This window comes from Harmonia axyridis, chromosome 1, assembly GCF_914767665.1.
Source record: "Harmonia axyridis chromosome 1, icHarAxyr1.1, whole genome shotgun sequence".
NCBI lineage: Eukaryota > Metazoa > Arthropoda > Insecta > Coleoptera > Coccinellidae > Harmonia > Harmonia axyridis.
The window spans coordinates 36967299-36989286 of NC_059501.1; the positions used below are offsets into that span (position 1 = coordinate 36967299).

At 32.6% G+C, this 21988-nt stretch overlaps 2 protein-coding genes across 3 annotated transcripts in view; one reads left to right on the top strand and one right to left on the bottom strand.

The window, feature by feature from the left end:
* LOC123682994 (sodium channel protein 60E-like) overlaps positions 1–21988 on the bottom strand; it is a 222303-nt gene that overhangs the window by 187437 nt on the left and 12878 nt on the right. The gene's annotated exons all lie outside the window — the stretch shown is intronic.
* On the top strand, positions 4650–7630 carry LOC123683015 (holotricin-3-like). The gene is made up of 2 exons (XM_045621916.1): positions 4650–4724; positions 7330–7630. Exons 1-2 carry the CDS (start codon positions 4710–4712, stop codon positions 7552–7554), a joined length of 240 nt encoding a protein of 79 aa, XP_045477872.1. The 5' UTR covers positions 4650–4709; the 3' UTR covers positions 7555–7630.

A 21988-nucleotide genomic window follows, 5' to 3' on the forward strand; every position in this document is an offset into this window, starting at 1 on the left:
TTCTCAGCTGACTTGACAGCGCTGAAGAGACCTATAGGTATATGCTACTGCTTTATTAGGAGGACGTTAATAGCATAATAAATGATATAATTTTCCTCAATGGTTATGAATGACATTATTAAATATATTGATTTGTACACTTGCAATCTTTCATATCTTTAGTTGTTCATAAAAGTGTTACTTGTATTTTTTAGTCCAGATATCTCTCCATATTTCAACGATAATGTTTCTAAACCATTCGAAAATTTTTCAAATGAATAGATCTACATACAGGGTGTCCCGGGAAGAATGCGAAAAACGAATACCATAAATTAAGGTCATCATGGAGGACCGGAATCAAGATGTCTCAATCGCCTGAGTGCCTTCGTTGGGGATATACAGGGTGATGTTCATCTTATGAGTGAAATATCACCGTTGACTAACTCTTTAACTAATCGACCGAATAATTTAAAATTTTGAAGTTTTGTCACCCTTTCCTATCGCCTTCCTTAAATAGTTCTGAATTCTAGTAAATCAGATCCGGACTAGGAAAATTTCAGACTTTTCCTATTTTCGTGAATATTGGATCACCCTGTACGTGAACATTATGATTTTTTCCCATTTTCGGAATCACAAAGAATCAATTCATTATAAAATTCTAAATCTCTGCTTGGCACGGTCATACAGGGTGATCAATAAACATTCCCTTATGAGTGAAATTTTTGTAGTTCAATAACTCTTCAACAAATCCACCGAATAACTTCGATATTTGAAGTTTTATCGCCCTTTACTATCGCCTTCCTTTAATATCCTTTCTTCAATATTTCTGAAATTGAATAAATCAGATCCGGACTAACAAAATTGTAGACTTTTTCTATTTTCTTGAATATTGGATCACTGTGTACGTCGATATCATAATTTTTTTCGTTTTCGTAACCACAACGAATTCATTCATAATCAACATTCTAAAACTCAGCTTGCCACCGCCATACAGGGTGACCAATAAACATTCCCTCATGAAAGAAGTACAACCGATTCAACGGAGTAAGATAGCGAAATCTGTGAAACAACTATATCATATCAATGTGCTCAAAAATGCATTAAAATGAAGGAACATCATTTTGAACAATATCTGCTGAACTGAAAATATTTTATTTTTGATTAATTGTTTTCAAGATCAAATATTTTCAATTTATTTGCTGTTTTTGTGTTATTCTTCATCCAGCTTATTGATTGAAAGTTTTTCTAAATAATTTGAGGAAAATTTAGGTGAGACATTCGTGAAGGGTGAAACAACTTCAATTTTCGAGATAATTCTACCGATAAAATTCAAGATATCTTGAACTATGAAATTTCTTTCATGAAGAAATGTTTATTGATCACCCTGAATAATGACGCCAAGCAGAGATTTGAAATTTTTATTATGAATTAATTCTTTATGATTACGAAAACCAAAAAAATCATGATATCAACATACAGGGTGATTCAAAATTCAAGAAAATGGAAAAGGTCTTAAATTTTCCTAGTCCGAATCTGATTTACTCGATTTCAGAAATATTAAAGGAAGGCGATAGGAAATGGTGACAAAACTTATACGGTCAATTAGTTAAAGAGTTATCGAACTCTAAAATTTCACTCATAAGATGAACATCACCCTGTATATCCCCAACGAAGGCACTCAGGCGATTGAAACATCTTGATACGGGTCCTCCATGATGACCTTAATTTATGGTATTCGTATTTATTAGATTCCAGAAAAATTAAAGGAAGGCGATAGTAAAGGGTGATAAAACTTCAAATATCGAAGTTATTCGGTGGATTTGTTGAAGAGTTATTGAACTAAAAATATTTCACTCATAAGGGAATGTTTATTGATCACCCTTGTATGACCGTGTCAAGCAGAGATTCACAATTATTATAATGAATTGAATCTTTGTGGTTCCGAAAACGGAAAAAAATCATAATGTTCACGTACAGGGTGATCCAATATTCACGAAAATAGGAAAAGTCTGAAATTTTCCTAGTCCGGATCTGATTTACTCGAATTCAGAAATATTAAAGGAAGGCGATAGGAAATGGTGACAAAACTCATACGGTCAATTAGTTAAAGAGTTATCGAACTCTAAAATTTCACTCATAAGATGAACATCACCCTGTATATCCCCAACGAAGGCACTCAGGCGATTGAAACATCTTGATACGGGTCCTCCATGATGACCTTAATTTATGGTATTCGTTTGTCGCATTCTTCCCGGGACACCCTGTATATAATATATAGGGATGAGTATATGTAAACAATAAAGGACTGAGGGAAGTATAGCAATAAACGATTTTTAGAAAAATATTCACGACTGTTTTGTCGTTAAGTAATATTCGCATTTTATTGTGTTTGTTGATATGCAAGGCTTCTAAGCAACTAAGGGCATAATTTTGCTTTTCAATAGGTACCTATATAAAATTTCTATATCGTGGTGGCAATTCTGATATGTGGTTGGAGTTTCAATAATTTATTACCAAAAGTGACTTATAATCATTTTTTGTTATCAAGTTCTCGTAAACTCTCAAGTTGAAAATTGGTGCAGCCAAATAAGCGACTTCGTTTAGATTTTTGTGCTCTTTCCTAATCTATTTTCAAAATTTCGGTATACATGGTGTTGTTTCAAGGATACTTTTCACAATATTTTGTTAATCCGGACCTGAATTTTTCTTGTGATCATAAGTGATTCATTCATGCTTTAAATAAAAAAGATATTCGCCAAATACAAAGAAACTATACAGGGGAGTTCGCATGTTATGACTCCGGAGAGAGATGAGCAAAATTCATGAATAACCCTGTGTGTTAAAGACATCACGAAAAGAGATGATGAATCAGGAGTCTCTAATTTTCCATACAGTGATTGCCAATTGAATGATAAAAATAAGAAAAAAAATTTCAAAACGGTTATCGAAAATGTAAATACTCTAAAGTATCTACTTACATTTTCATTATTTCGAAGAACCTATCTATAACAGATAACAACTAATGAATGTTACACGGGATTTAGAAATGAATCATTGAACTAAAAACTGAGTTTTATAAACATATTTTATTTTATATACAATATATTTTTATTCAGAGAGAGAGTTATTTCGAACATAATATATATACCTAGTATCAATATATTAGGTGAAAAGTAATTCAGTTGATATTATATAATGACTAATTTATAATTTTCACTATTTTGTTATGGAAAAATAATTGAAATGCTACACCGTCTTCAGAGTTCAGACATTTTGAATAACTAACTTAATAATGGACAAATTTCATATTTTACATAATTATATGAGATACAAGGATAGGTACATGTTAACAACAAAGACTGAGGAAATTACAGCAGTAAAAGATGATAAGTTGTTCAGATCTTTTCGATCGTTTAGCAATAGTCCCATTTTATTGTGATTGTTTATTTGAAGTTTTCTAGACAGGAAAGGCATAGTTTTTATTTTCGATAATTTAAAAATCATGCTTAAAATTATGTCTAAGTTTGAATAAATGGTTGGAATATGTCGAATTTCTCTTGTTAGAAAACACTTGAAATGCTTGCTCGAAAAGATCTACCTGTTTATCGTATATACATAGGTACATTTCTAAATCTCTTCGAAATAATGAAAATATAAGTAGATACTTTAGAGTATTTACATTTTCGATAAAACAAGAAGAAACTAGTAGTAACATAATAATAATTTTTTAATCAGTTCGCTTAAAAGATGCAGGGTGTTAGAATTAACATTTTGTATAATTTGAGTTATGTTACCATTTTGAATTTTTTTTTTTTAATTTTTATTATTTTCTCAATGACTTGTTCATCGTTTTTCACATGAGAATGCCATCACATATGAAATTTTGACAAATTTCAGCTGAATGTCTTCGGTGGACCTACGTTTTCAGGACGTTTTTTCTTGTAATCATTCAATTAACCAACTTTTTGATCAACACTACAGGAATATTCTGTAGAATAAAACGAAATATGTATGACGAGATTTTTATATAGTCTAAATTTTTCATAGAATTTTCAGAATGACTGGACTCGATATTTTCATAAATTCTTGAATCTTGAATTTTCCATCTATAATTTCTGTGAGTCCAAAAATTGATATACTACTATCATTTAACTTTAAATAATGAAATGATTTAATCGATCTACATGTTGTGTTGTTGTGAGCCTGTTATAAAGTTGGGAATATTTTGCCCTAACAAATGTCGATCATTAAGACAACTTTTATCCCTAGGCTCAATTGATAAAATCAAAAGCTTTTCCTTGAATAATGTGTTGGTTGGAACGAATAGCAAATAACAATCATCAATTTCACAAAAGATTTTGAAATTTGTCTACTCATCATGAAAATATAAATTTATATCAATTCAAATGACTCCTAATGCTATTAGGCCCCTAAAAAAGTTGATATTCTGGAAATTTTTCACGCTATGATTGTTATGTGACAATTGTGGTTTGACACTGCATACATGCATACTAACTCTAGAGTTAGTATGCATGTATGCAGTATTTCTAGAAATTCGCGGTCCACCGGAGGACGCTTTAGAAAAAAGAGATCATTAAAATATTCATGAGGTACAGTTAACTACAATTTTTCCCAGGTAATTGTTTACATATTTATGGTAGATATAGTATAAAAGAACACGATCTGTATTATTCGAGAATTATTGTCTTCTAGGTTGAACATTTTACAATATGCTGAAGCTATACGTGAGTTAATTTATGAACTTTCATTTACCGTTAACCATTCCGATAGAAAGGGTGGAATTGCTAACATTGTTTTATTGTAACACGGATATAATATGAGATGATTCAAAATTGCTTTTCAACTCTGAAATGTTTTTTCACAAACAATAAAGCAAAGAGTGATTTATCAACTGGAATAAAACTATAACTGTATTGAAACTATGACCTATAATAAAATTACTTGTTTATACATTGTTTCAAAAATATCGGATAAGTACCTGATAGTATCTATGATTTCTGACAACTAAATTTTTTCAAGAAATAACTTTTCATTATTTTATTATCAATTCATTATTAATTTAGAATTCAACTATATTGGAAACTTTCCATCTACTCATTATTTATTTTTCTATTTTACTATATTTCTATTTCAATTTCATGTTTCTATATTAGATTTAATCAGTTATTCGAATAATATTCTCTCAATCACAATAGGAAAAGCTAAATTGCTTTGTTAATTGCGACGGGAGTTTATCAATGCAATTTTATAATGATAAAGAGAAAAAGAGTGTGCTTTAAAAATTTAATTACCGGATATATGATGGAAAGTTTTATTCATGGACTATCGTTCGATCGTCATCCGTGGAAATGCAAGAGTTGGAATTTCAATAGTTTAATATAGGAAGATCATTTATATTCTGAATAGCTCACATTAATCATTATTACTGATGTTATTATATGTATATGAATAGATGCAAAAAAAAAAGTAACGATTCTTTGTCAAAAACTAGGGAGCGTTTTTCATATTAAACTTATTTTTTGAACCCCCCAAAGATGGCGCCCGAAAAGTTGTTTTCAATTTGTGAAAAGTTCATAATTGTTTTTTTGTTACATTCATTTTATATTTGCACCAGTTCTCAATGAAAATAGCGTTTTGTCAACCGCCTATTGGATAAATTTAAGGTCAAAAATGATACCAGTCTCCACAACTTAGGTGTATAATCTGTTTATATATTTTTTTCTCAAAAACCTTGAATTTCAGCAGAAAATTACACGATACCTAATTTGTTAAGAATTGATCAGTTTATTCTATTAATTTTCTTGATGTAAAATATGACTAAAGATGAAAGTTATTGCGAAACGAGATCAAGAGATAGCTCTTTCTACTCCTTGGAATCATAAACGAACACCACCAAAAATTTTTTTGAATGCCTTCTTGCCCGCATAAAATGTCGGCTCAATTTAATTTCCGTAAATTTCTTGATTTTTATGAAAAAAATTGAAAACCACTTTCCGGGTGCCATCAAGGGGCTGTAACTAGGCAGGGGGGCTCAAAAAAAAGTTTATATGAAACACTCACCCTATTTTTTGACAAGGAATGAACACCTCAATTTTTTCGCAACTATTCATACATAGGAATATTTTCAAATTTGTGAAGTAAAGAACGTAATCACTTCAATAGGATCTAAACTGAAACATGAAAGGATCTCACTCTATCCCTTTATGAATTATATGAGAATACATACTGAACTATCATCAATATTTTTTTCTCAAATGAAACATTTGAACATAGTGTCCATATTGGACAACACAATCCTTAAAAAACGATATGCACTCCATTTGCTCAATTTCATGAATTTTTAATCGAAAATAATGAAAACGATGGTGTTTTATGAATTTCATGAAATTAATTGGCTATATTGTTTCATAAATCATAATAACTGAAATTATAGTTAACTGCGAGTAGGTATTAAAATAGTGTGGTACCCCAATTGACTCCTCAACTGCAGTGAAAACAATATGTAGCAAAATAAAATAGTATTACATTATTGTCCTATTGGAGAAATACACCGATCACAGACCACCATTTTCCGAAATAATTCTATTTCAAAGGTGCTTATGCAAAAAACTTTTCACTGGGATTGGTTTTTGTTTGTCCCCCATATTGTTTTCACTCAATGATTTTGCTGTTATTCTTAGATTCTGAAATGGATCATGAATTTCTATCTTCAATGACCTGATTTTATTTTCACTCTTGAAACCTCAAATTTGATCGAATTTTTCCTTAAAAATACGTATCCACGGACATCAAAATAAACCATGGAAACTTCATATTTTTCAAAAACATCTCTTTCGTGGATTTAAATGTTAGAAAATACGAATAAGTAAAAAGTTGTAATTTATTCTCCGGTTGTTATGCTTTGATTTATTGTCCCGTTAAAAAATAAAATGTAATGAATAGTGTCTTCAATGTTATTCTCGAACTCAATTCAAACTGAAAAAAAGACTATGACACATGGGAATAAGTTGTAATTCGATGGTTTCACCCTACATAAGATTTTGTATGGTGTGACTTGGCCTCAGAAGCTTTGGAGTCAGTGTTCATTCATATGCATATAGCGTACTTCAACTCAACAAAACCCTCTAAATATACAGGGTGATCGACGGTCGTTGGTAACCTTGACTTTCACAGAGAACGGAAAGAAGCATTTTATTGAGAATTTTCTCCATAGCACTCTTGACCACGAATTTGAATGAACAAATTATATTATCATACGTTTTTAATGAACATCGCTCAAATAAAAAAGAAAATTACTAATTAAGAAATTTTCATAATTTTAAATCATAGGTTCTCATCATCGTTGCCGCTATGTTAGGGACTGTCCTCTGTGAAGCTCATGGATGGTATAGCCATGGAGGCAATAGAGGATATGGAGGTGGTCATGGTCATGGAGGCGGCTATGGAGGTGGTCATGGTCATGGAGGTTGGCATGGTCATGGAGGTTGGCATGGTCATGGAGGTTGGCATGGTCATGGAGGTCATAGAGGTGGACACGGTCATGGTTGGCATTGATGAAGTTTAAATTCATGAACGATTTGATTTGACAATAGAGCTTGTTGAGATTCTTCAATATAAATATATAAGAGCAGTTTATTGATTTTTTTTCATTGTTTGAATAATAATTTTGATTAGGAACTGATGACTCATAGTGAAAGAGTTAAATATCGTCATAAATTTACAATTTTCACACTTATTGGATATTTGAAATTCAATTTGGGATATTTCATCACTAAAGGCAATTTTTGTGCAGAACAATCGGAAATGCAAATTCAACTTTATTCGTGAACATAATTACCTTCAAGAGTGACACATATACTCCATTTCGAAATCTCCACAGTTCAAACCATGTATCTCGATGTTTAATTATGTTTTTTTATATAAGTGCACGCGTTATATACTTGAAATAATGATCATCATTCAAAATCAAAAAGAAGTTTTTAGAGATCTCCAATTGAATCTCATGATATCCTGATTTCTAACAAAACTTTAGATGGCAGATGATCTGATTTTTTCGTCAATCGTCAGTTCGTATAACACCGAAAACTCCTATTCTGAAAATTTCAGAGAAACAATTTTTTCACAAACGATTTCAGAGATCTACACTAAATAATAAATTGAAATGATGAGCCAGAACGTTTTCCTGAAATGTTGATAAAGCGGAGTTCTGTTTTCGTCTGCTCGCTTTGTATATAAAATATCATGAATCGTTTCAGATTCCACGTTTGTGAATCGATGATGGAGCTCGCAGATATTTCCTGGAGCGAATGCGCTGCTACGGCTATAAATCTCAGGTCAAAAAATACTCCATCTCTATCAATTCCCATTCTTTTTTCTTTCTTTCCACCTCCTGTAAAGCGTAGTCGGCAAAATTATATTATCCACGGAAAAAATAAAGCCATTCCACCAGAAATTATTTCATTCTCTTATGTATATGTTTTTCGTATCTAAATCGAATCATTCCATATCTACATCGGATAAGCGAATAAACTGAAAAAATCTTCAATAATCATACTAAGAAATATGAAGCTCAATATTATTCTCATTATGATTCAATAAATCAAGATTAATTGAAATATAATTCAAATACAAATACAAATTGAAGCAAAGTAGTTCTGTTTATACCTATCAATGTATTTGTAGATTTAACAAATACCTACCTGAAGATAACCAAGTTAGGACATCTTCAATGAAAAACATACCGTATGATATTCAATTAGCATAATATCAGTTTGCACATCTTATTTTCAATACAGAGTCACCCATCATATTACATAATAGCACAAATATACATTTGGAATTCCTATTTAGATTGTAATCAATATAGATTTCAAATATACCGTGCATATCATGCTCCTGCCTCCATTACACATGTGAAATTGATGTTTATTGGGAATTAAATTGCCAAATATTTTCACTTATGTAATAAGTCGAAGTTCTACAGTGGTTATAATCAGTTCTCAGCTGACTTGACAGCGCTGAAGAGACCTATATGCTACTTCTTCATTAGGAGGACGATAATAGCACTTGACGATGGCGAACAGCATTAAATGATATAAATTCCCTTTGTGGTTATGAACGATATTATTAAATATATCGATTTGTACACTTGCAATCTTTCATATCATTAGTTGTTCATAAAAGTTTTTTTGGTCAGATATAGCTCCATATTTTAACGATAATGCCTCTAAACCATTTGAATATTCCTCAAATGGATAGATCTACATATAGGCTCGATCCAAGTTGGATGTAGCCGAAGCTTTCAACGCTAGGCAAAATGTTATCTCACATTTAGTAGCCAAAATAACATTATCAAGCTTCGTCCAAAATTTCATGCTATTTGCTCCATCATAACCATAGAAAATTCAAGTAGACAAATGTATTATTTCAGTGAAAACAATTCTGAGACAGTGGAATTTCTGCGTGTATAGATATATTATGGAATCAATTTCAACCTTAAATCGGTATAGAATATCTAAAAGAGTTATGCAATATTTGTGTGGCAGCAGATCCAACCAGGTTGAAACTCAAATTTTGTATATGAAATAATCGCTCAAATATTATCCGGTAGAATTTATGGGGTTTTGAAAATAACAGGACTAAAGCAGGTTAGCAACGAATTCCATGCAAATTTCATGCTTTCTTCTCTTATTGTTCGAGAGATTGCGAAAAAACCAAGTGTACTTCGAAAATATTCTATGTCCAACATTTCATCATACTGGATTATAACTAACAACAAAAATGATGACCGATCAGATCTAAGAATATTAATTACTTGAAACATGTTATCCAATCAAGGCATACATATTTTCCTAAGCCACTTGATGAAGTAAGTAAAAATATCGTTTTCGAAGAAACTCCATGTTGGAGGTACATGGATTGTTGAATAAATTTGGCTACTAGCCTAAACTTTTCTTGTTATATTACACTCTCCATATGCCTGTAGTTTCATTTCAATCTACCAATTCATCTTTGTTTACAATCCACAGTATTTTTTCAGAGTGGATACATCAAGTATCGTGATTGAATTTTGTTTTTGGAATAAAAAAAGCAAAGGAAATTTATGAACGAATATTGAAAGTGCATAAGAACTCTTTTTTTTTAATTTACTTTTAAAAGAGGCGATCAGAGTTTCTTGACTTCGACTTCGTTATCTAAACCACAAAATTAGTAGGTCGAGGTTCATCTCGTTCAGAGCAAGGATAAATTAAATAATTACCAATACTTCTTTCCTACCAGGTCAATGTACCGTTTTACAAGAGCATTTTGACAATGGCTACTGAAATCCTTGAATTAAAGTTCAAATTGTTCACCGTATTCACCAGATTTGGCTCCTAGCGACTTCCATATGTTTCCGAACCTACAAAATTCATGCGTGGAAAGCGTTTTTCGGCAAATGACAGCTGTAGAAGTGTATTCCAAACTATAAAAATGTGTTTTTCTCATCGAACCCCTAAACTTATTTAATGCACTAGTATTTCGACTACGACATAAATATTATGATGCGTATCATTACTTAAGGTGAAATGTCAGGTGAAAAACCGACTTGATCACAGCTTAAAACTTCGGAAGATCCTAACTCTTGAAGAATCCAGCTGTTAAACGCTTCAGCGTGAAATTCGAAACTTGCATGCAATATTTCCACAAATCAGAGATCCGTGCATTTACGCAGAAATCTAAGGATATTTTCGATATAATTAATCAACCAACACTATTTCCTGAAGCGTAATCTCCTCGAAATCTAACAGCCAACTGAGATAAAGATCGTTCAGTTCCACATATAAACCAAGTATTTATCAGCTGACCCGAATGCATATATCTGCGGAACCATCCGAGTGATGGAACTTAATGATAGAGGATTGAATAATAGGGTTTGTTCCGTTTCGGTGTTCTTTATCAACTGAACATGAAATCTGTTTCCATTGGATAATTGTTTTAACTCAGTTCTGGTTAAGTCTTGAATAACACTCTTGTTATATTGCCATATTAATTCATTCTGTTATCCTGTCAGTGAACTATACTCAATAGAACTTCTGATTACAACTTAGAGATGGGATCATACAAAGTCATTTTTCAACATTCATCACATATATTGGACGATGGAATTTGTGTTGCGGGCTTTTTCTTCGACCAATCTTGGGCATTCGATTGCCTTAAGTTCAATTTCATTATTGACAAATTATATAGTCTTGGATTCAGGGGTGTTTTTCTGGAGTGGGTCCAGAGTTTCCTAACTTGTCGATGCCTTTATGTGAGCGTGGATCAGCATGAGTCCGGTAGATATCCTGTGAAGATGAGTGCCCCGCAGGGATCTGTTCTAGGGCATTTATCATTCATTATATTTGTGAATGATCTACCCAATCATATAAATAAGTATTACCCGTCACTTTATAGTTCCGTCAAGGTTTTGCTCTTTGCGGATGATACTTCATTTCTCATCACAGCGCGGAATCTGGCAGAACTCAAGATGAGGTGTGAGTTGTTGGTGCAAATCTTTTCTGACTGGTGCTACAGGAACTCTCTCATATTAAATGTTAGTAAAACTGATCTTATTTATTTTCAAACTCGAGATTCAGGTCGACGACTTATTTTGAATGTAACTTCAGGGAACTTGCAATCATCCGACTGTTTGAGGTTTCTTGGTCTACATGTCGATATCACTCTTGATTGGAGGAATCATGTTGATAGTGTTTGTAGAAAGTTATGTAGTTCTTATTATGCTATAAGAGCTTTAAAAAATATATTGCCGTTGAATTCGTTATTGGGAGTATACTATTCGCTAGTGTATTCTCACCTGAATTACAATGTGATTCTGTGGGGTGAATCACCTGACATCAATTCAGTCTTTGTGGCACAAAAAAGAATAATTCGACTTATTTTCAATCTTAAATCAAGGGAGTCCTGTAGACCTGTATTTATCAATTATGGAATTCTTACTGTATCTTCCTTGCATATACATCTTGAAATACCTGCTGTATATACATAAAAATTTTAATTCAATGTTAAAATGTTCTGAATATCATGAATATCATACCAGACATAAAAAAACTTTTTGTTTTCCAAAGCATCGTACAACAAAATTTCAGCAGTCTCCGTCATACAGCGCAGCTAAACTTTTCAATCATCTACCTCTTAGGCTGAAGGTTTTGGAACACAGGAGTTTCAGAAAACATGTGAAATCACTCCTAGCGGAGAGATGCTTTTGTAGCAGAAATGAATATTTAAGTTCAGTTATTATCTGATTTAAATTTTGTTTGGGTATAATTCTTTTTTTTTCTTCTTTTGTTTTATATTGATATATGATGTATCCTATACAAATTTGATATTGTCTAAAAGGGTGAATAAACTATTATTATTATTATCCTCATTCATTTTAATTTGTTCAGTTCATCAAGTGTGCTCACATCCACGATTCTCTTACTTCATCTCTTGAATACTAGACAATTCAACTATTTGCATTGTTGTACAGCATATTATTTGATTGATCATATATGTCCATAAGAACTGGCAATATGCTCCAGTATGGTTGAAATACTCAATATTCGTAAGTTTTATTTGATCGATGTTAAGTGAAAATTAGTAGAAATGAATTGTGACTTAGAATAATAATAAAGGCTTTTATTCTGCAAACAAAAAACATATTCTCTCGCAAAATGGGCAAGATCCAGTGCATCCAGGCCGGCTGCACTTATTAGTCTTGATATTCGATTCAATGATTCCGTATAAGTTCTAAGAAAAAAGGAAAAGTGTTTGTTAATTTTGCTTGTCGTTACCTGAGTTCGCATACCACTAAAGGCTTTTTGGAGACTGCTAGTTTTTTATAGTATCCTCGTCAGATATGTGAACCTATTTAATAATATACTCTACTTCTTTATTTTGTATAGTCAACCTAACCAGGAATTCCAAATCTATATAACTAGTTTCTAGGTCTTTCCGTATGAATGGTATTGTGTTTACGGCAGGATGGATGGGCAGAATCGAATTTGGGAACCATTTAGTAACCATCCTTGGCTCTTAATTCGAAAATAATTAACCTAGAATATAGATTTCTACAAAGCGCATTTATGAAGAGTGAGAAAACTCCTTCAGACGAATCTCTTGCTCAAAATGGAACTACAACAATCGTGTCGGTATCATTGAATCAACTCGATACTGATCCTTTAATTTTTCGAAATAAAATGTAGAGAACAAAAAGAATTTTTTTCCGAAAATTCAATAGCTACTTCTTGTAGAGAATTAATTCAAGATTTAAACATCCCTTAAATTTTCTGTGCAATCATTGATTGGTGAGATATTGATGGTTAAAGACAAAAAGGTCCTTTTCAATTGAAAGTTCGATATCTCAGCTAGAAGCTCGCATCGAAATTTCGAAAAAAGGATATTGAAGCTGAATGAAGTTATCTCATCCATATAGCGATTAAGTTGGAAAAAAAATATCCAAGTCTGTATGCCAAAAATGAAAACGGAGAAAATTTCGCAGAAATTTTAGATACTGTATTCATTAAGATTGAGCGGTACACGTTGCTTGAAAAAAATTTTATCATGAGATCTCTAAACTATAAACTTCAAGCTTTAAAAAATTTTTCTTCAAATTGAGATACGACCATTGTTATCAAAAATACAGCCATTTGAAAAACCGCTAAAAATTTCGAATTTTATTTTGATCCTTTAATTTATTCCACTAGTAAATACATAATATCATTAAATTATCTCAACTTTTTCTTAACTTATTTTATACATATAACAGAATAGGTCAAATACAATAGCTTTGACACAACACAAATGTAATGTTGTCAAGTATGTAAGGATTGTTTGAGTTTTTTTTTGTGGGATAGTTTTGGATTCTTGGTGTGATACCAAAACTGCGTGCAGGCAATCGGTTGCTTATGTGGGATCACTTGTAATTAAATGGTTCGAATAATAGTATATTATTCAACGAGCGGTAATGTAGGTCATAACTCACGCAGATGAAGTTTGCTTTAATTCATCACGTGAGTTATGACCATTACCGCAAGTTGAATACTATACTTTATCTACGACTATGACTATATCAATAAATACTAAGAAAAAAATACAGACTTAGAATATAGACAGAAGGAACGGGAAATAAACATATGTGCTCGATCCCGAGTACAAGAGAGATGGAAACTTAGTGGCACCAATCACAATCGAACTAGCTTCGACTAGCTCAAATCCAGTACAGACATAGAACTATATTGAAAAACCTTAATATTTGCCTATAGAAATCCATTAAAATATACCAAAAAACAATCCCTGTAAACGATGACTTAATGATCTTACTGCTACACCAATCTTGAAAATGTTTTCAAACTCCTTTATATTTTTTTCGAGCAAGTAATTCTGTATGGTAACATTAGCTGTTTGTCTTTTGGAAATGTATACCTAGATAATATTTCATCTTCACTATCTGAATTAATCGTTTTCAGCAAAACATTCACAATAATTAGATATCAACTTGAGTTGAAAACGTCAAAATTATAAAAGTGAAATTCCCTCCAACATCCTTTCCCCCAATAACAAAAATGTAATGTTCCCTTTCGGCCTATCGAATGGAAGCAGAGAAATGTGAAGGCACAGATCCTATTTTCCGATTTATTCTAGTGAGTTATTATATAACTTACGCTGTTTTTCGATAGATACTCTATTAATTGCTCAAAAGCAGCTGAATAATGAATATATAATTCAATAGGAGTAGATAATAGTTATTTATAATACAAGTGCAGAAGGCATTGATATTCTTCCACGAGTTCAAAATTCAAAAAAGAGCCACAAAGTGGCGAGTTTTGGAATGAACGAGTGGTAGAATGAGCCTTCTGTACGAGTATTATACATTATTTTCTCTAGTTCGTTGCATTTTTATTGAAATTAATGAAATATTTCCATAAATATCATTTAGTGATTTTTGCATTGAAAAATGTTGGTTGGCAGAACTGATTTCTTTAAGGCAATTTGATGAATTGACAGATAAAGCCGTAGCGGAAAGTTCGGAGTGCCAACATAGAATAATAAAATATAACCATGAAAACTGTGCGTTTCTGATATATTCTCGCACGATTTTGTTCTACAAGATGTGGAAGAATGAACGGAATAACCACAGAATTAGAGAATAGTTATTTATAATACAAGTGCAGAAGGCATTGATATTCTTCCACGAGTTCAAAATTCAAAAAAGAGCCACGAAGTGGCGAGTTTTGGAATGAACGAGTGGTAGAATGAGCCTTCTGTACGAGTATTATACATTATTTTCTCTAATTCATTGCATTTTCATTGAAATTAATGAAATATTTCCATAAATATAATTTAGTGATTCTTGCATTGAAAAATGTTGGTTGGCAGAACTGATTTCTCTAAGGCAAATTGATGAATTGACAGATAAAGCCGTGGCGGAAAGTTCGGAGTACCAACATAGAATAATACAATATAACCATGAAAACTGTGCGTTTCTGATATATTCTCGCACGATTTTGTTCTACAAGATATGGAAGAATGAACGGAATAACCACAGAATTAGAGAGATAAATGAATGTCATATTATCATTACACGTCATTTATAAGAGCTAATTATTTCGAAGAAGACCTTAATCATGGAAAGAAATCTCATGGATTTATGTACGAGAACAGATCTCGAGATGAAAGTCAATGTTTTTTATCTACTCCAATTGAATTATATATTCATTGTTCAACTGCTATTAACAAAAAGCTTGAGTTATAATAACTCACTATAATAAATCGGAAAAGATGGATCTATGCTTCTATACTTCTCTGATTCTATTCTATTGGCCGAAAGGGAACATTCCATCATTGTTATTGTGGGGAGTAATGTCACTTTAATAATTTTGACGTTTTCAAATGGAGTTCATATCTAATTATTGTGAATGTATTGCTGAAAACGATTAATTTAGGTAGTGAAGATGAAATTTTTTGATATATTTCAGTGAACTTAGCATCGTCTCTATGGGTTTTCCACTCCATGCTAAGAAGCATACTCAATATGAGTAATGGAATCAATAGAGATAATTTAAAATTACGTAATGTCAATTACATAACCTAAAAAGACAAAAAAATTCATTGATTGTTCAAAATTTACACTTAATTTTATCAATTAACAAAATGACCAATTACAATCTAAAATTTGTGTAGTATTGTTATAGGTAACTAACAAGATTTTTCAATGAAGTTCTTCCTCTGTACTCTGTACTGGATTCGAGTTAGCCAAAGCTAGTTCGATTGTGATTGGCAACACTAAGTTTCTATCTCTCTTGTATTTGGGATCGAGCACAAATGTTTACTTTCCGTTCCTTTCATATACATTCTAAGTATGTATTTGTTTCTTGGTATTTATTGTTATAGTCGTAGATAAAGTATAGTATTCAATTCAATCAACTAGCAGTAATGGTCATAACTCACTTGATGAAACTTCATCTACGTGAGTTATGACCTACATTACCGCTCGCTGAATAATATACTAATATCGAAGAACCGTTTGTAATGAGTTGACCGACTTCAAAACTCAAATTTCCACTGAAGGACGCCTGTTTGCAATCTAAAGAATACATAAAAGAATCCAATCCATAAATATTTTGATAGCAGTATCCTTGATTGCACAATATTCTGAATATTCAATTCGAAATTTTCACCTCTCCCTATCAACACTTCTCTCTCTCATACTCAAATTTCGTTGATTCATTCTATTTTGTTATTAATAAATCGAATCACAATTAATCTCAGTTGCCGTTATTTATTAGTCATTCAATTAGTTAGGTTCCATCTATATTGCACTAACACAAATTCGTTATCCCACTGTAAAACATAAAACAGATTTCAAAATATCTCTCTTATTCTATTGCGCAAAAAAAGAAAATTAAGTTCACTTCCCAACTTTTCCCATTCAGACACAACTCCAAGTAAAATACTATGAATATATTTCAATTAAATGTTACTGGGTGAAAACTTTTACGAGTTTTAGTTGTATTTAGGTGTTTGCTTTGATATTGTGAACCTGGATTCGAACTCTACAATTCTATGGATGTATTTTTATTTCTCTATCGGGATTCACACCGACCAGGACCAAGGGTATCCCGTGGGAAATTATATACCCAATAGTATGGAGTAAAGCAGTAAGGCTTGTTTTTTTCGCACCTAATTCAATTATTTCTCACTGAGAAAGGCCCTATAGAGGGAAAGAGATATTTTGTAATCCGGCACGTCATTGAAGTTGAACTGACCCTCCAATCTTGAAGTTCCAATGGCGTTAAATTGAAGCTATGCTCACACAGAATGTTAAACCCTCGAAATCGTCCTGAAGGATCAGTTCTATACTCTTTTTCTGAAATATTCACATTCGTTGTACCACAGTCCACAATGCGTAGAATATGAAGATCAGAAAAATTATTATTATTATTATTACTTTCATTATATGGAAATATTGTATATTATATCCGTCCGAGCGAGATAATTCACCAAGGAAATATAATAAATATTAAATTTGTGGTGAAAAATGAGATATTGGGAAGAACGATAAGTGATTACAGGGTGATTCAAAAATGTTTACCGAGCTTTCTGAGGGTGGTGGTATATTGAAAAATAAGTATATTTTGATGAATAAACTTATAGCCTAAAATGCATAATACGGAAGATATTCTTCCAAAGTTGATGAAATTAAAAATATTTCTCCCTATAACTTCTAAATGGTGAATGCCATCAGATTGAAATTTCGTGGATGAATGTGAGTTGTTAAAATACATTTTCGTATTTAACTTCTACATGTCTGTTATTGTTATGAAGGATGTTCTTAGAGGGTGAGTCATGAGTTTTTTTGGAGAACTTCTATGGTGTTCGATGAATCTCGCGATGAATGAACATGCTGACAGCATATGACTACAAAACATCAAATATCTCGAAAACGGTTAAATTTTTTGTATTTGGATTACAGTACTTTTTTCAGGTAATATTCTTCTCTTCCTAGAATGCTTCTATTTTTTAACCAAAACGAATACAATGTCCCAAAAAAATCATGACGCACACCCTAAAAACACCCTTTATAACAATATCAGAAATGTTGAAGTGTGATTCGAAAATGTATTTCAACACATAAACGAAATTTCATTCTGGTGGCATTCACTGTTTAGAAGTTATGCGGAAAAATTTTTTCAATTTTATCATCTTTGGAAGGATATATCTCCCTGAATATGCATTTTGGGCCATGAGTTTATTTATCAAAATATACTTATTTTTCAATGTACTATCACCCCCAGAAATCTCGGTACACTCACCGTGTAACTTCATATCATGAGGTTACAAGTTGTGTGCAAGTTCCAAGACTTGTGTTTTATATTTTGGTGAGATGAAAAAATGATATTTAATATTTGGACTTTGGTCGGAATGTAAAATTAACCTGAAAAAGCCACAGTGTCGGCGAAACAATAGTTGTTAATATTAAAATATTCGTGAAATTATTTTGTTTTTTTTTTATTTAGTTGTAAACAACAAATACACGATTATCAGGTAAGTATAGGAACTTATAACGGGTATTTTTTAGCTGCATGAGAAATAGCGATGATTGTCTTTTACGGTTTGACAGTCGAGAATGTCAAACGTTGTTGCGATTTCTGTGCAGTAACGTTAGTCAATTAATAATGAATCATTTAGTGCTAGAACAACGTCTCACGGGCGTAGCCAGGGGGGGGGGGTTTGGGTGTTCAAACCCCCCCGAAATGTTTAAGATGTCAAAATTTATTAAAACGAAACATCAAGTAAACAGAAGTATATATTCGTAAGTAAATAGTAATGAGATTTTCTATTTTTTATCAATTCTAAACATGCATTAACGAATTTCATTCCATCTAATTCAGTAGATTTGTTGAATTATCTGAATCTGAAATTCTGAAGTAGTAACTTCAGATCGTTCGTTCGGTAATTTAATTACCTCTACGTAATCTAGTCAATTTATGCTCACATATGGCTCTTCCCAAGGAAAAGTTATGGGTTAGTTTTGATTTCTTCGATCGTATGTATTTTTTTAGTGCTGAATCCGAATCTGAGGTTTAGCACCAAAATATCGTGACGGAACATTAAAAAAAAATACAAAAAAAATTTCATCTTCTGGCGTTTTCTCCCATCAAGTTTTTTGTCCGATAAACCTACCTGGCTAGTTCAAAATTGGCGCATTTTACCTATCTCTGCTAAAACCCAGTTGATGGGGTAGTTTGGATTTCTTCGATTTATTTTCTTTGTTTCTGGGGCACAGAATTCGAATCTGAGGTTTGCCACCAAAATTTCTTGAAAAAATTCAGAAAAGGAGAAAATTTTCATTTTTGCCAGTTTTTTGCATATTAATTTTCTACACATAAATTTGAATTTGAGTACTCTGTTGTATAAATACTACGACGGTATTCATTTCATGAATATATTCATAGGAATCGATTAAAAGAAATAAACTAAATTTCAAAAAGTGATTTGGAAAATGATTTTTTTCTCAAAACATACTTGAGAGATAAAACTAGTGAAAATATACTGAATGGGTTAGCTCTCATGAAGTTGACATATTTAGAAAGATAAACAGAAGACTTTCTTTATAATAAGTAAATAAAATCAAATGTTCTTGTGTTTTTTTGTTTTTTTATAATAAAATAAAAATTTAAAATAAATATGATTTAGTTATGTCAAGCACATTTATTCGCTTTATTTTCTTGAACCAGTGGAATATACAGAGAACGAGTTTGATATTTTTGCTATACCATGTAAAGGGTAGTTCTTTAGAGCTATAGAACTTTAAATTGCAATAAAACAACGATGGATTATTCGACTGACATGAATTCTATTTATCCGCAAGATAATCTTGTGGCATTACATTTTAAATATGATTTCTGGCATATGACCGCCACGGCTGGCTCAGATGTAGTCCAATCTGGAAGTCAAATTTTCGATGACTTTTTCCAACATTTGTGACCGTATATCGGCAATAACACGGCGAATGTTGTCTTCCAAATGGTCAAGGGTTTGTGGCTTATCCGCATAGACCAATGACTTTACAAGGCCCCACAGAAAGTAGTCTAGAGGTGTTAAATCACAAGATGTTGGAGGCCAATTCACAGGTCCAAAATGTGAAATTAGGCGGTCACCAAACGTGTCTTTCAATAAATCGATTGTGGCACGAGCGAGCTGTGTGACATGTTGCGCCGTCTTGTTGGAACCACAGCTCCTGGACATCATTCATGGTTGTTCAATTCAGTAATGAAAAAGTTAGTAATCATGGTTCTATAACGATCACCATTGACTGTAACGTTCTGGCCATCATCTTTTTTGAAGAAGTACGGACCAATGATTCCACCAGCCCATAAAGCGCTGGTAGAAAAATTTAAATACTTGGGCATCTGGCTTTGTGAAGACTGGACATCAGATAAGGAAGTGAAATGTCGCATAGAACAAGCCCGACAGGCATTCCTGAGGCTTCGAAGAGTGCTTACCTGTTCCGATTTTGACCTGAACCTAAGACTGAGATTCCTAAAGTGCTACGTTTGGTCGGTGCTTCTATATGGTATGGAGGGTTGGACATTGAAGGCGAGCACAGTGAACAAATTGGAGGCTTTCGAAATGTGGCTATACCGCAGAATACTAAAGGTGCCGTGGACGGCTAGGATGACAAATGAGGAAGTTCTCAGACGTGTTAATAAACAACGTGAACTGTTTGAAGTGATCAAAAAGAGGAAAACAGCATATCTAGGGCATATAATTCGAAACACGAAATATCAGTTCTTGCATCTGTTAATTGAAGGCAAGATCGAAGGTCGGAGAGGAATCGGACGGAAGAAAATGTCTTGGCTGCGAAACATCAGGCAATGGACAGGACTACGCGATGTACAGTCATTGATACACACCGCCAGAAATAAAGAACAAATGGAAAATGTTATCGCAAACATCCATTAATGGATATGCATTGGAAGAAGAAGAAGATAAAGCGCACCAAACAGTCAGTTTTTCTGGATGTAACGTTGTTTCGACATACACTTGAGGATTAGCTTCACTACAAATGCGGCAGTTTTGTTTGTTGACGTAGCCATTCAACCAGAAGTGCGCTTCAACGCTAAACAAAATAAAATGGACGTAGTGCGCGATACGTATTCCGCACAGAACCATTATTTTCGAAATAAAATTGCACTATTTGCAAGCGTTGTTCAGGCGTGAGTCTATTCATGATGAATTGCCAAACCAAACTGAATATAAATCACTTGACAAATCGGTCGCCATCTTGAACAGTAATGCTAACTTAAAGTTATATACCTCGAAAAAAAACACCCATTACATGTTGGCACAATACAAACACTCATTTATTTCTATGAAAGGAAAAATTCTTATTTCTCCCATTATCCTTTCTGAATTTGCCTTAAAACCCCCCCCGAAACTGGAACCTGGCTACGCCCGTGCAACGTCTCCATATTGTAGAAATATAATGGAAAAAATAAATCTGCTCGCAAAATTTATACTGCATTTCCATTTTACTGTCAACATAATCGGCCTAATGAGCAAGCAATTCATGCAGTATTTGATCGTTTTTCCGCTAATTTTACCCTTTTCGATTCAAAACCATCAATAAGACGAAGAGATGTGCGTACCGAATATTGCTGCTGTAGGGCGAAGTGTTGAAGATGATGCCGAAATTCATATTTATCCATTCCTATTGAATTATATATTCATTATTCAACTGCTTCTGATCAATTGAAAGTATCTATCAACAAACAGCGTGGAGCGTGAGTTATAATAACTTACTACTCACTACAATAAATCGGAGTAGATGGCTCTGTGCTTATATACTTCTATTCGATTAGCCGAAGGGGAACATTCCATGATTATTATTGAGAAGAGGAATGTCACTTCAAAAATATTGACGTTTTTAAATTGAGTTGATAACAAAATTATTGTGAATGTTGTG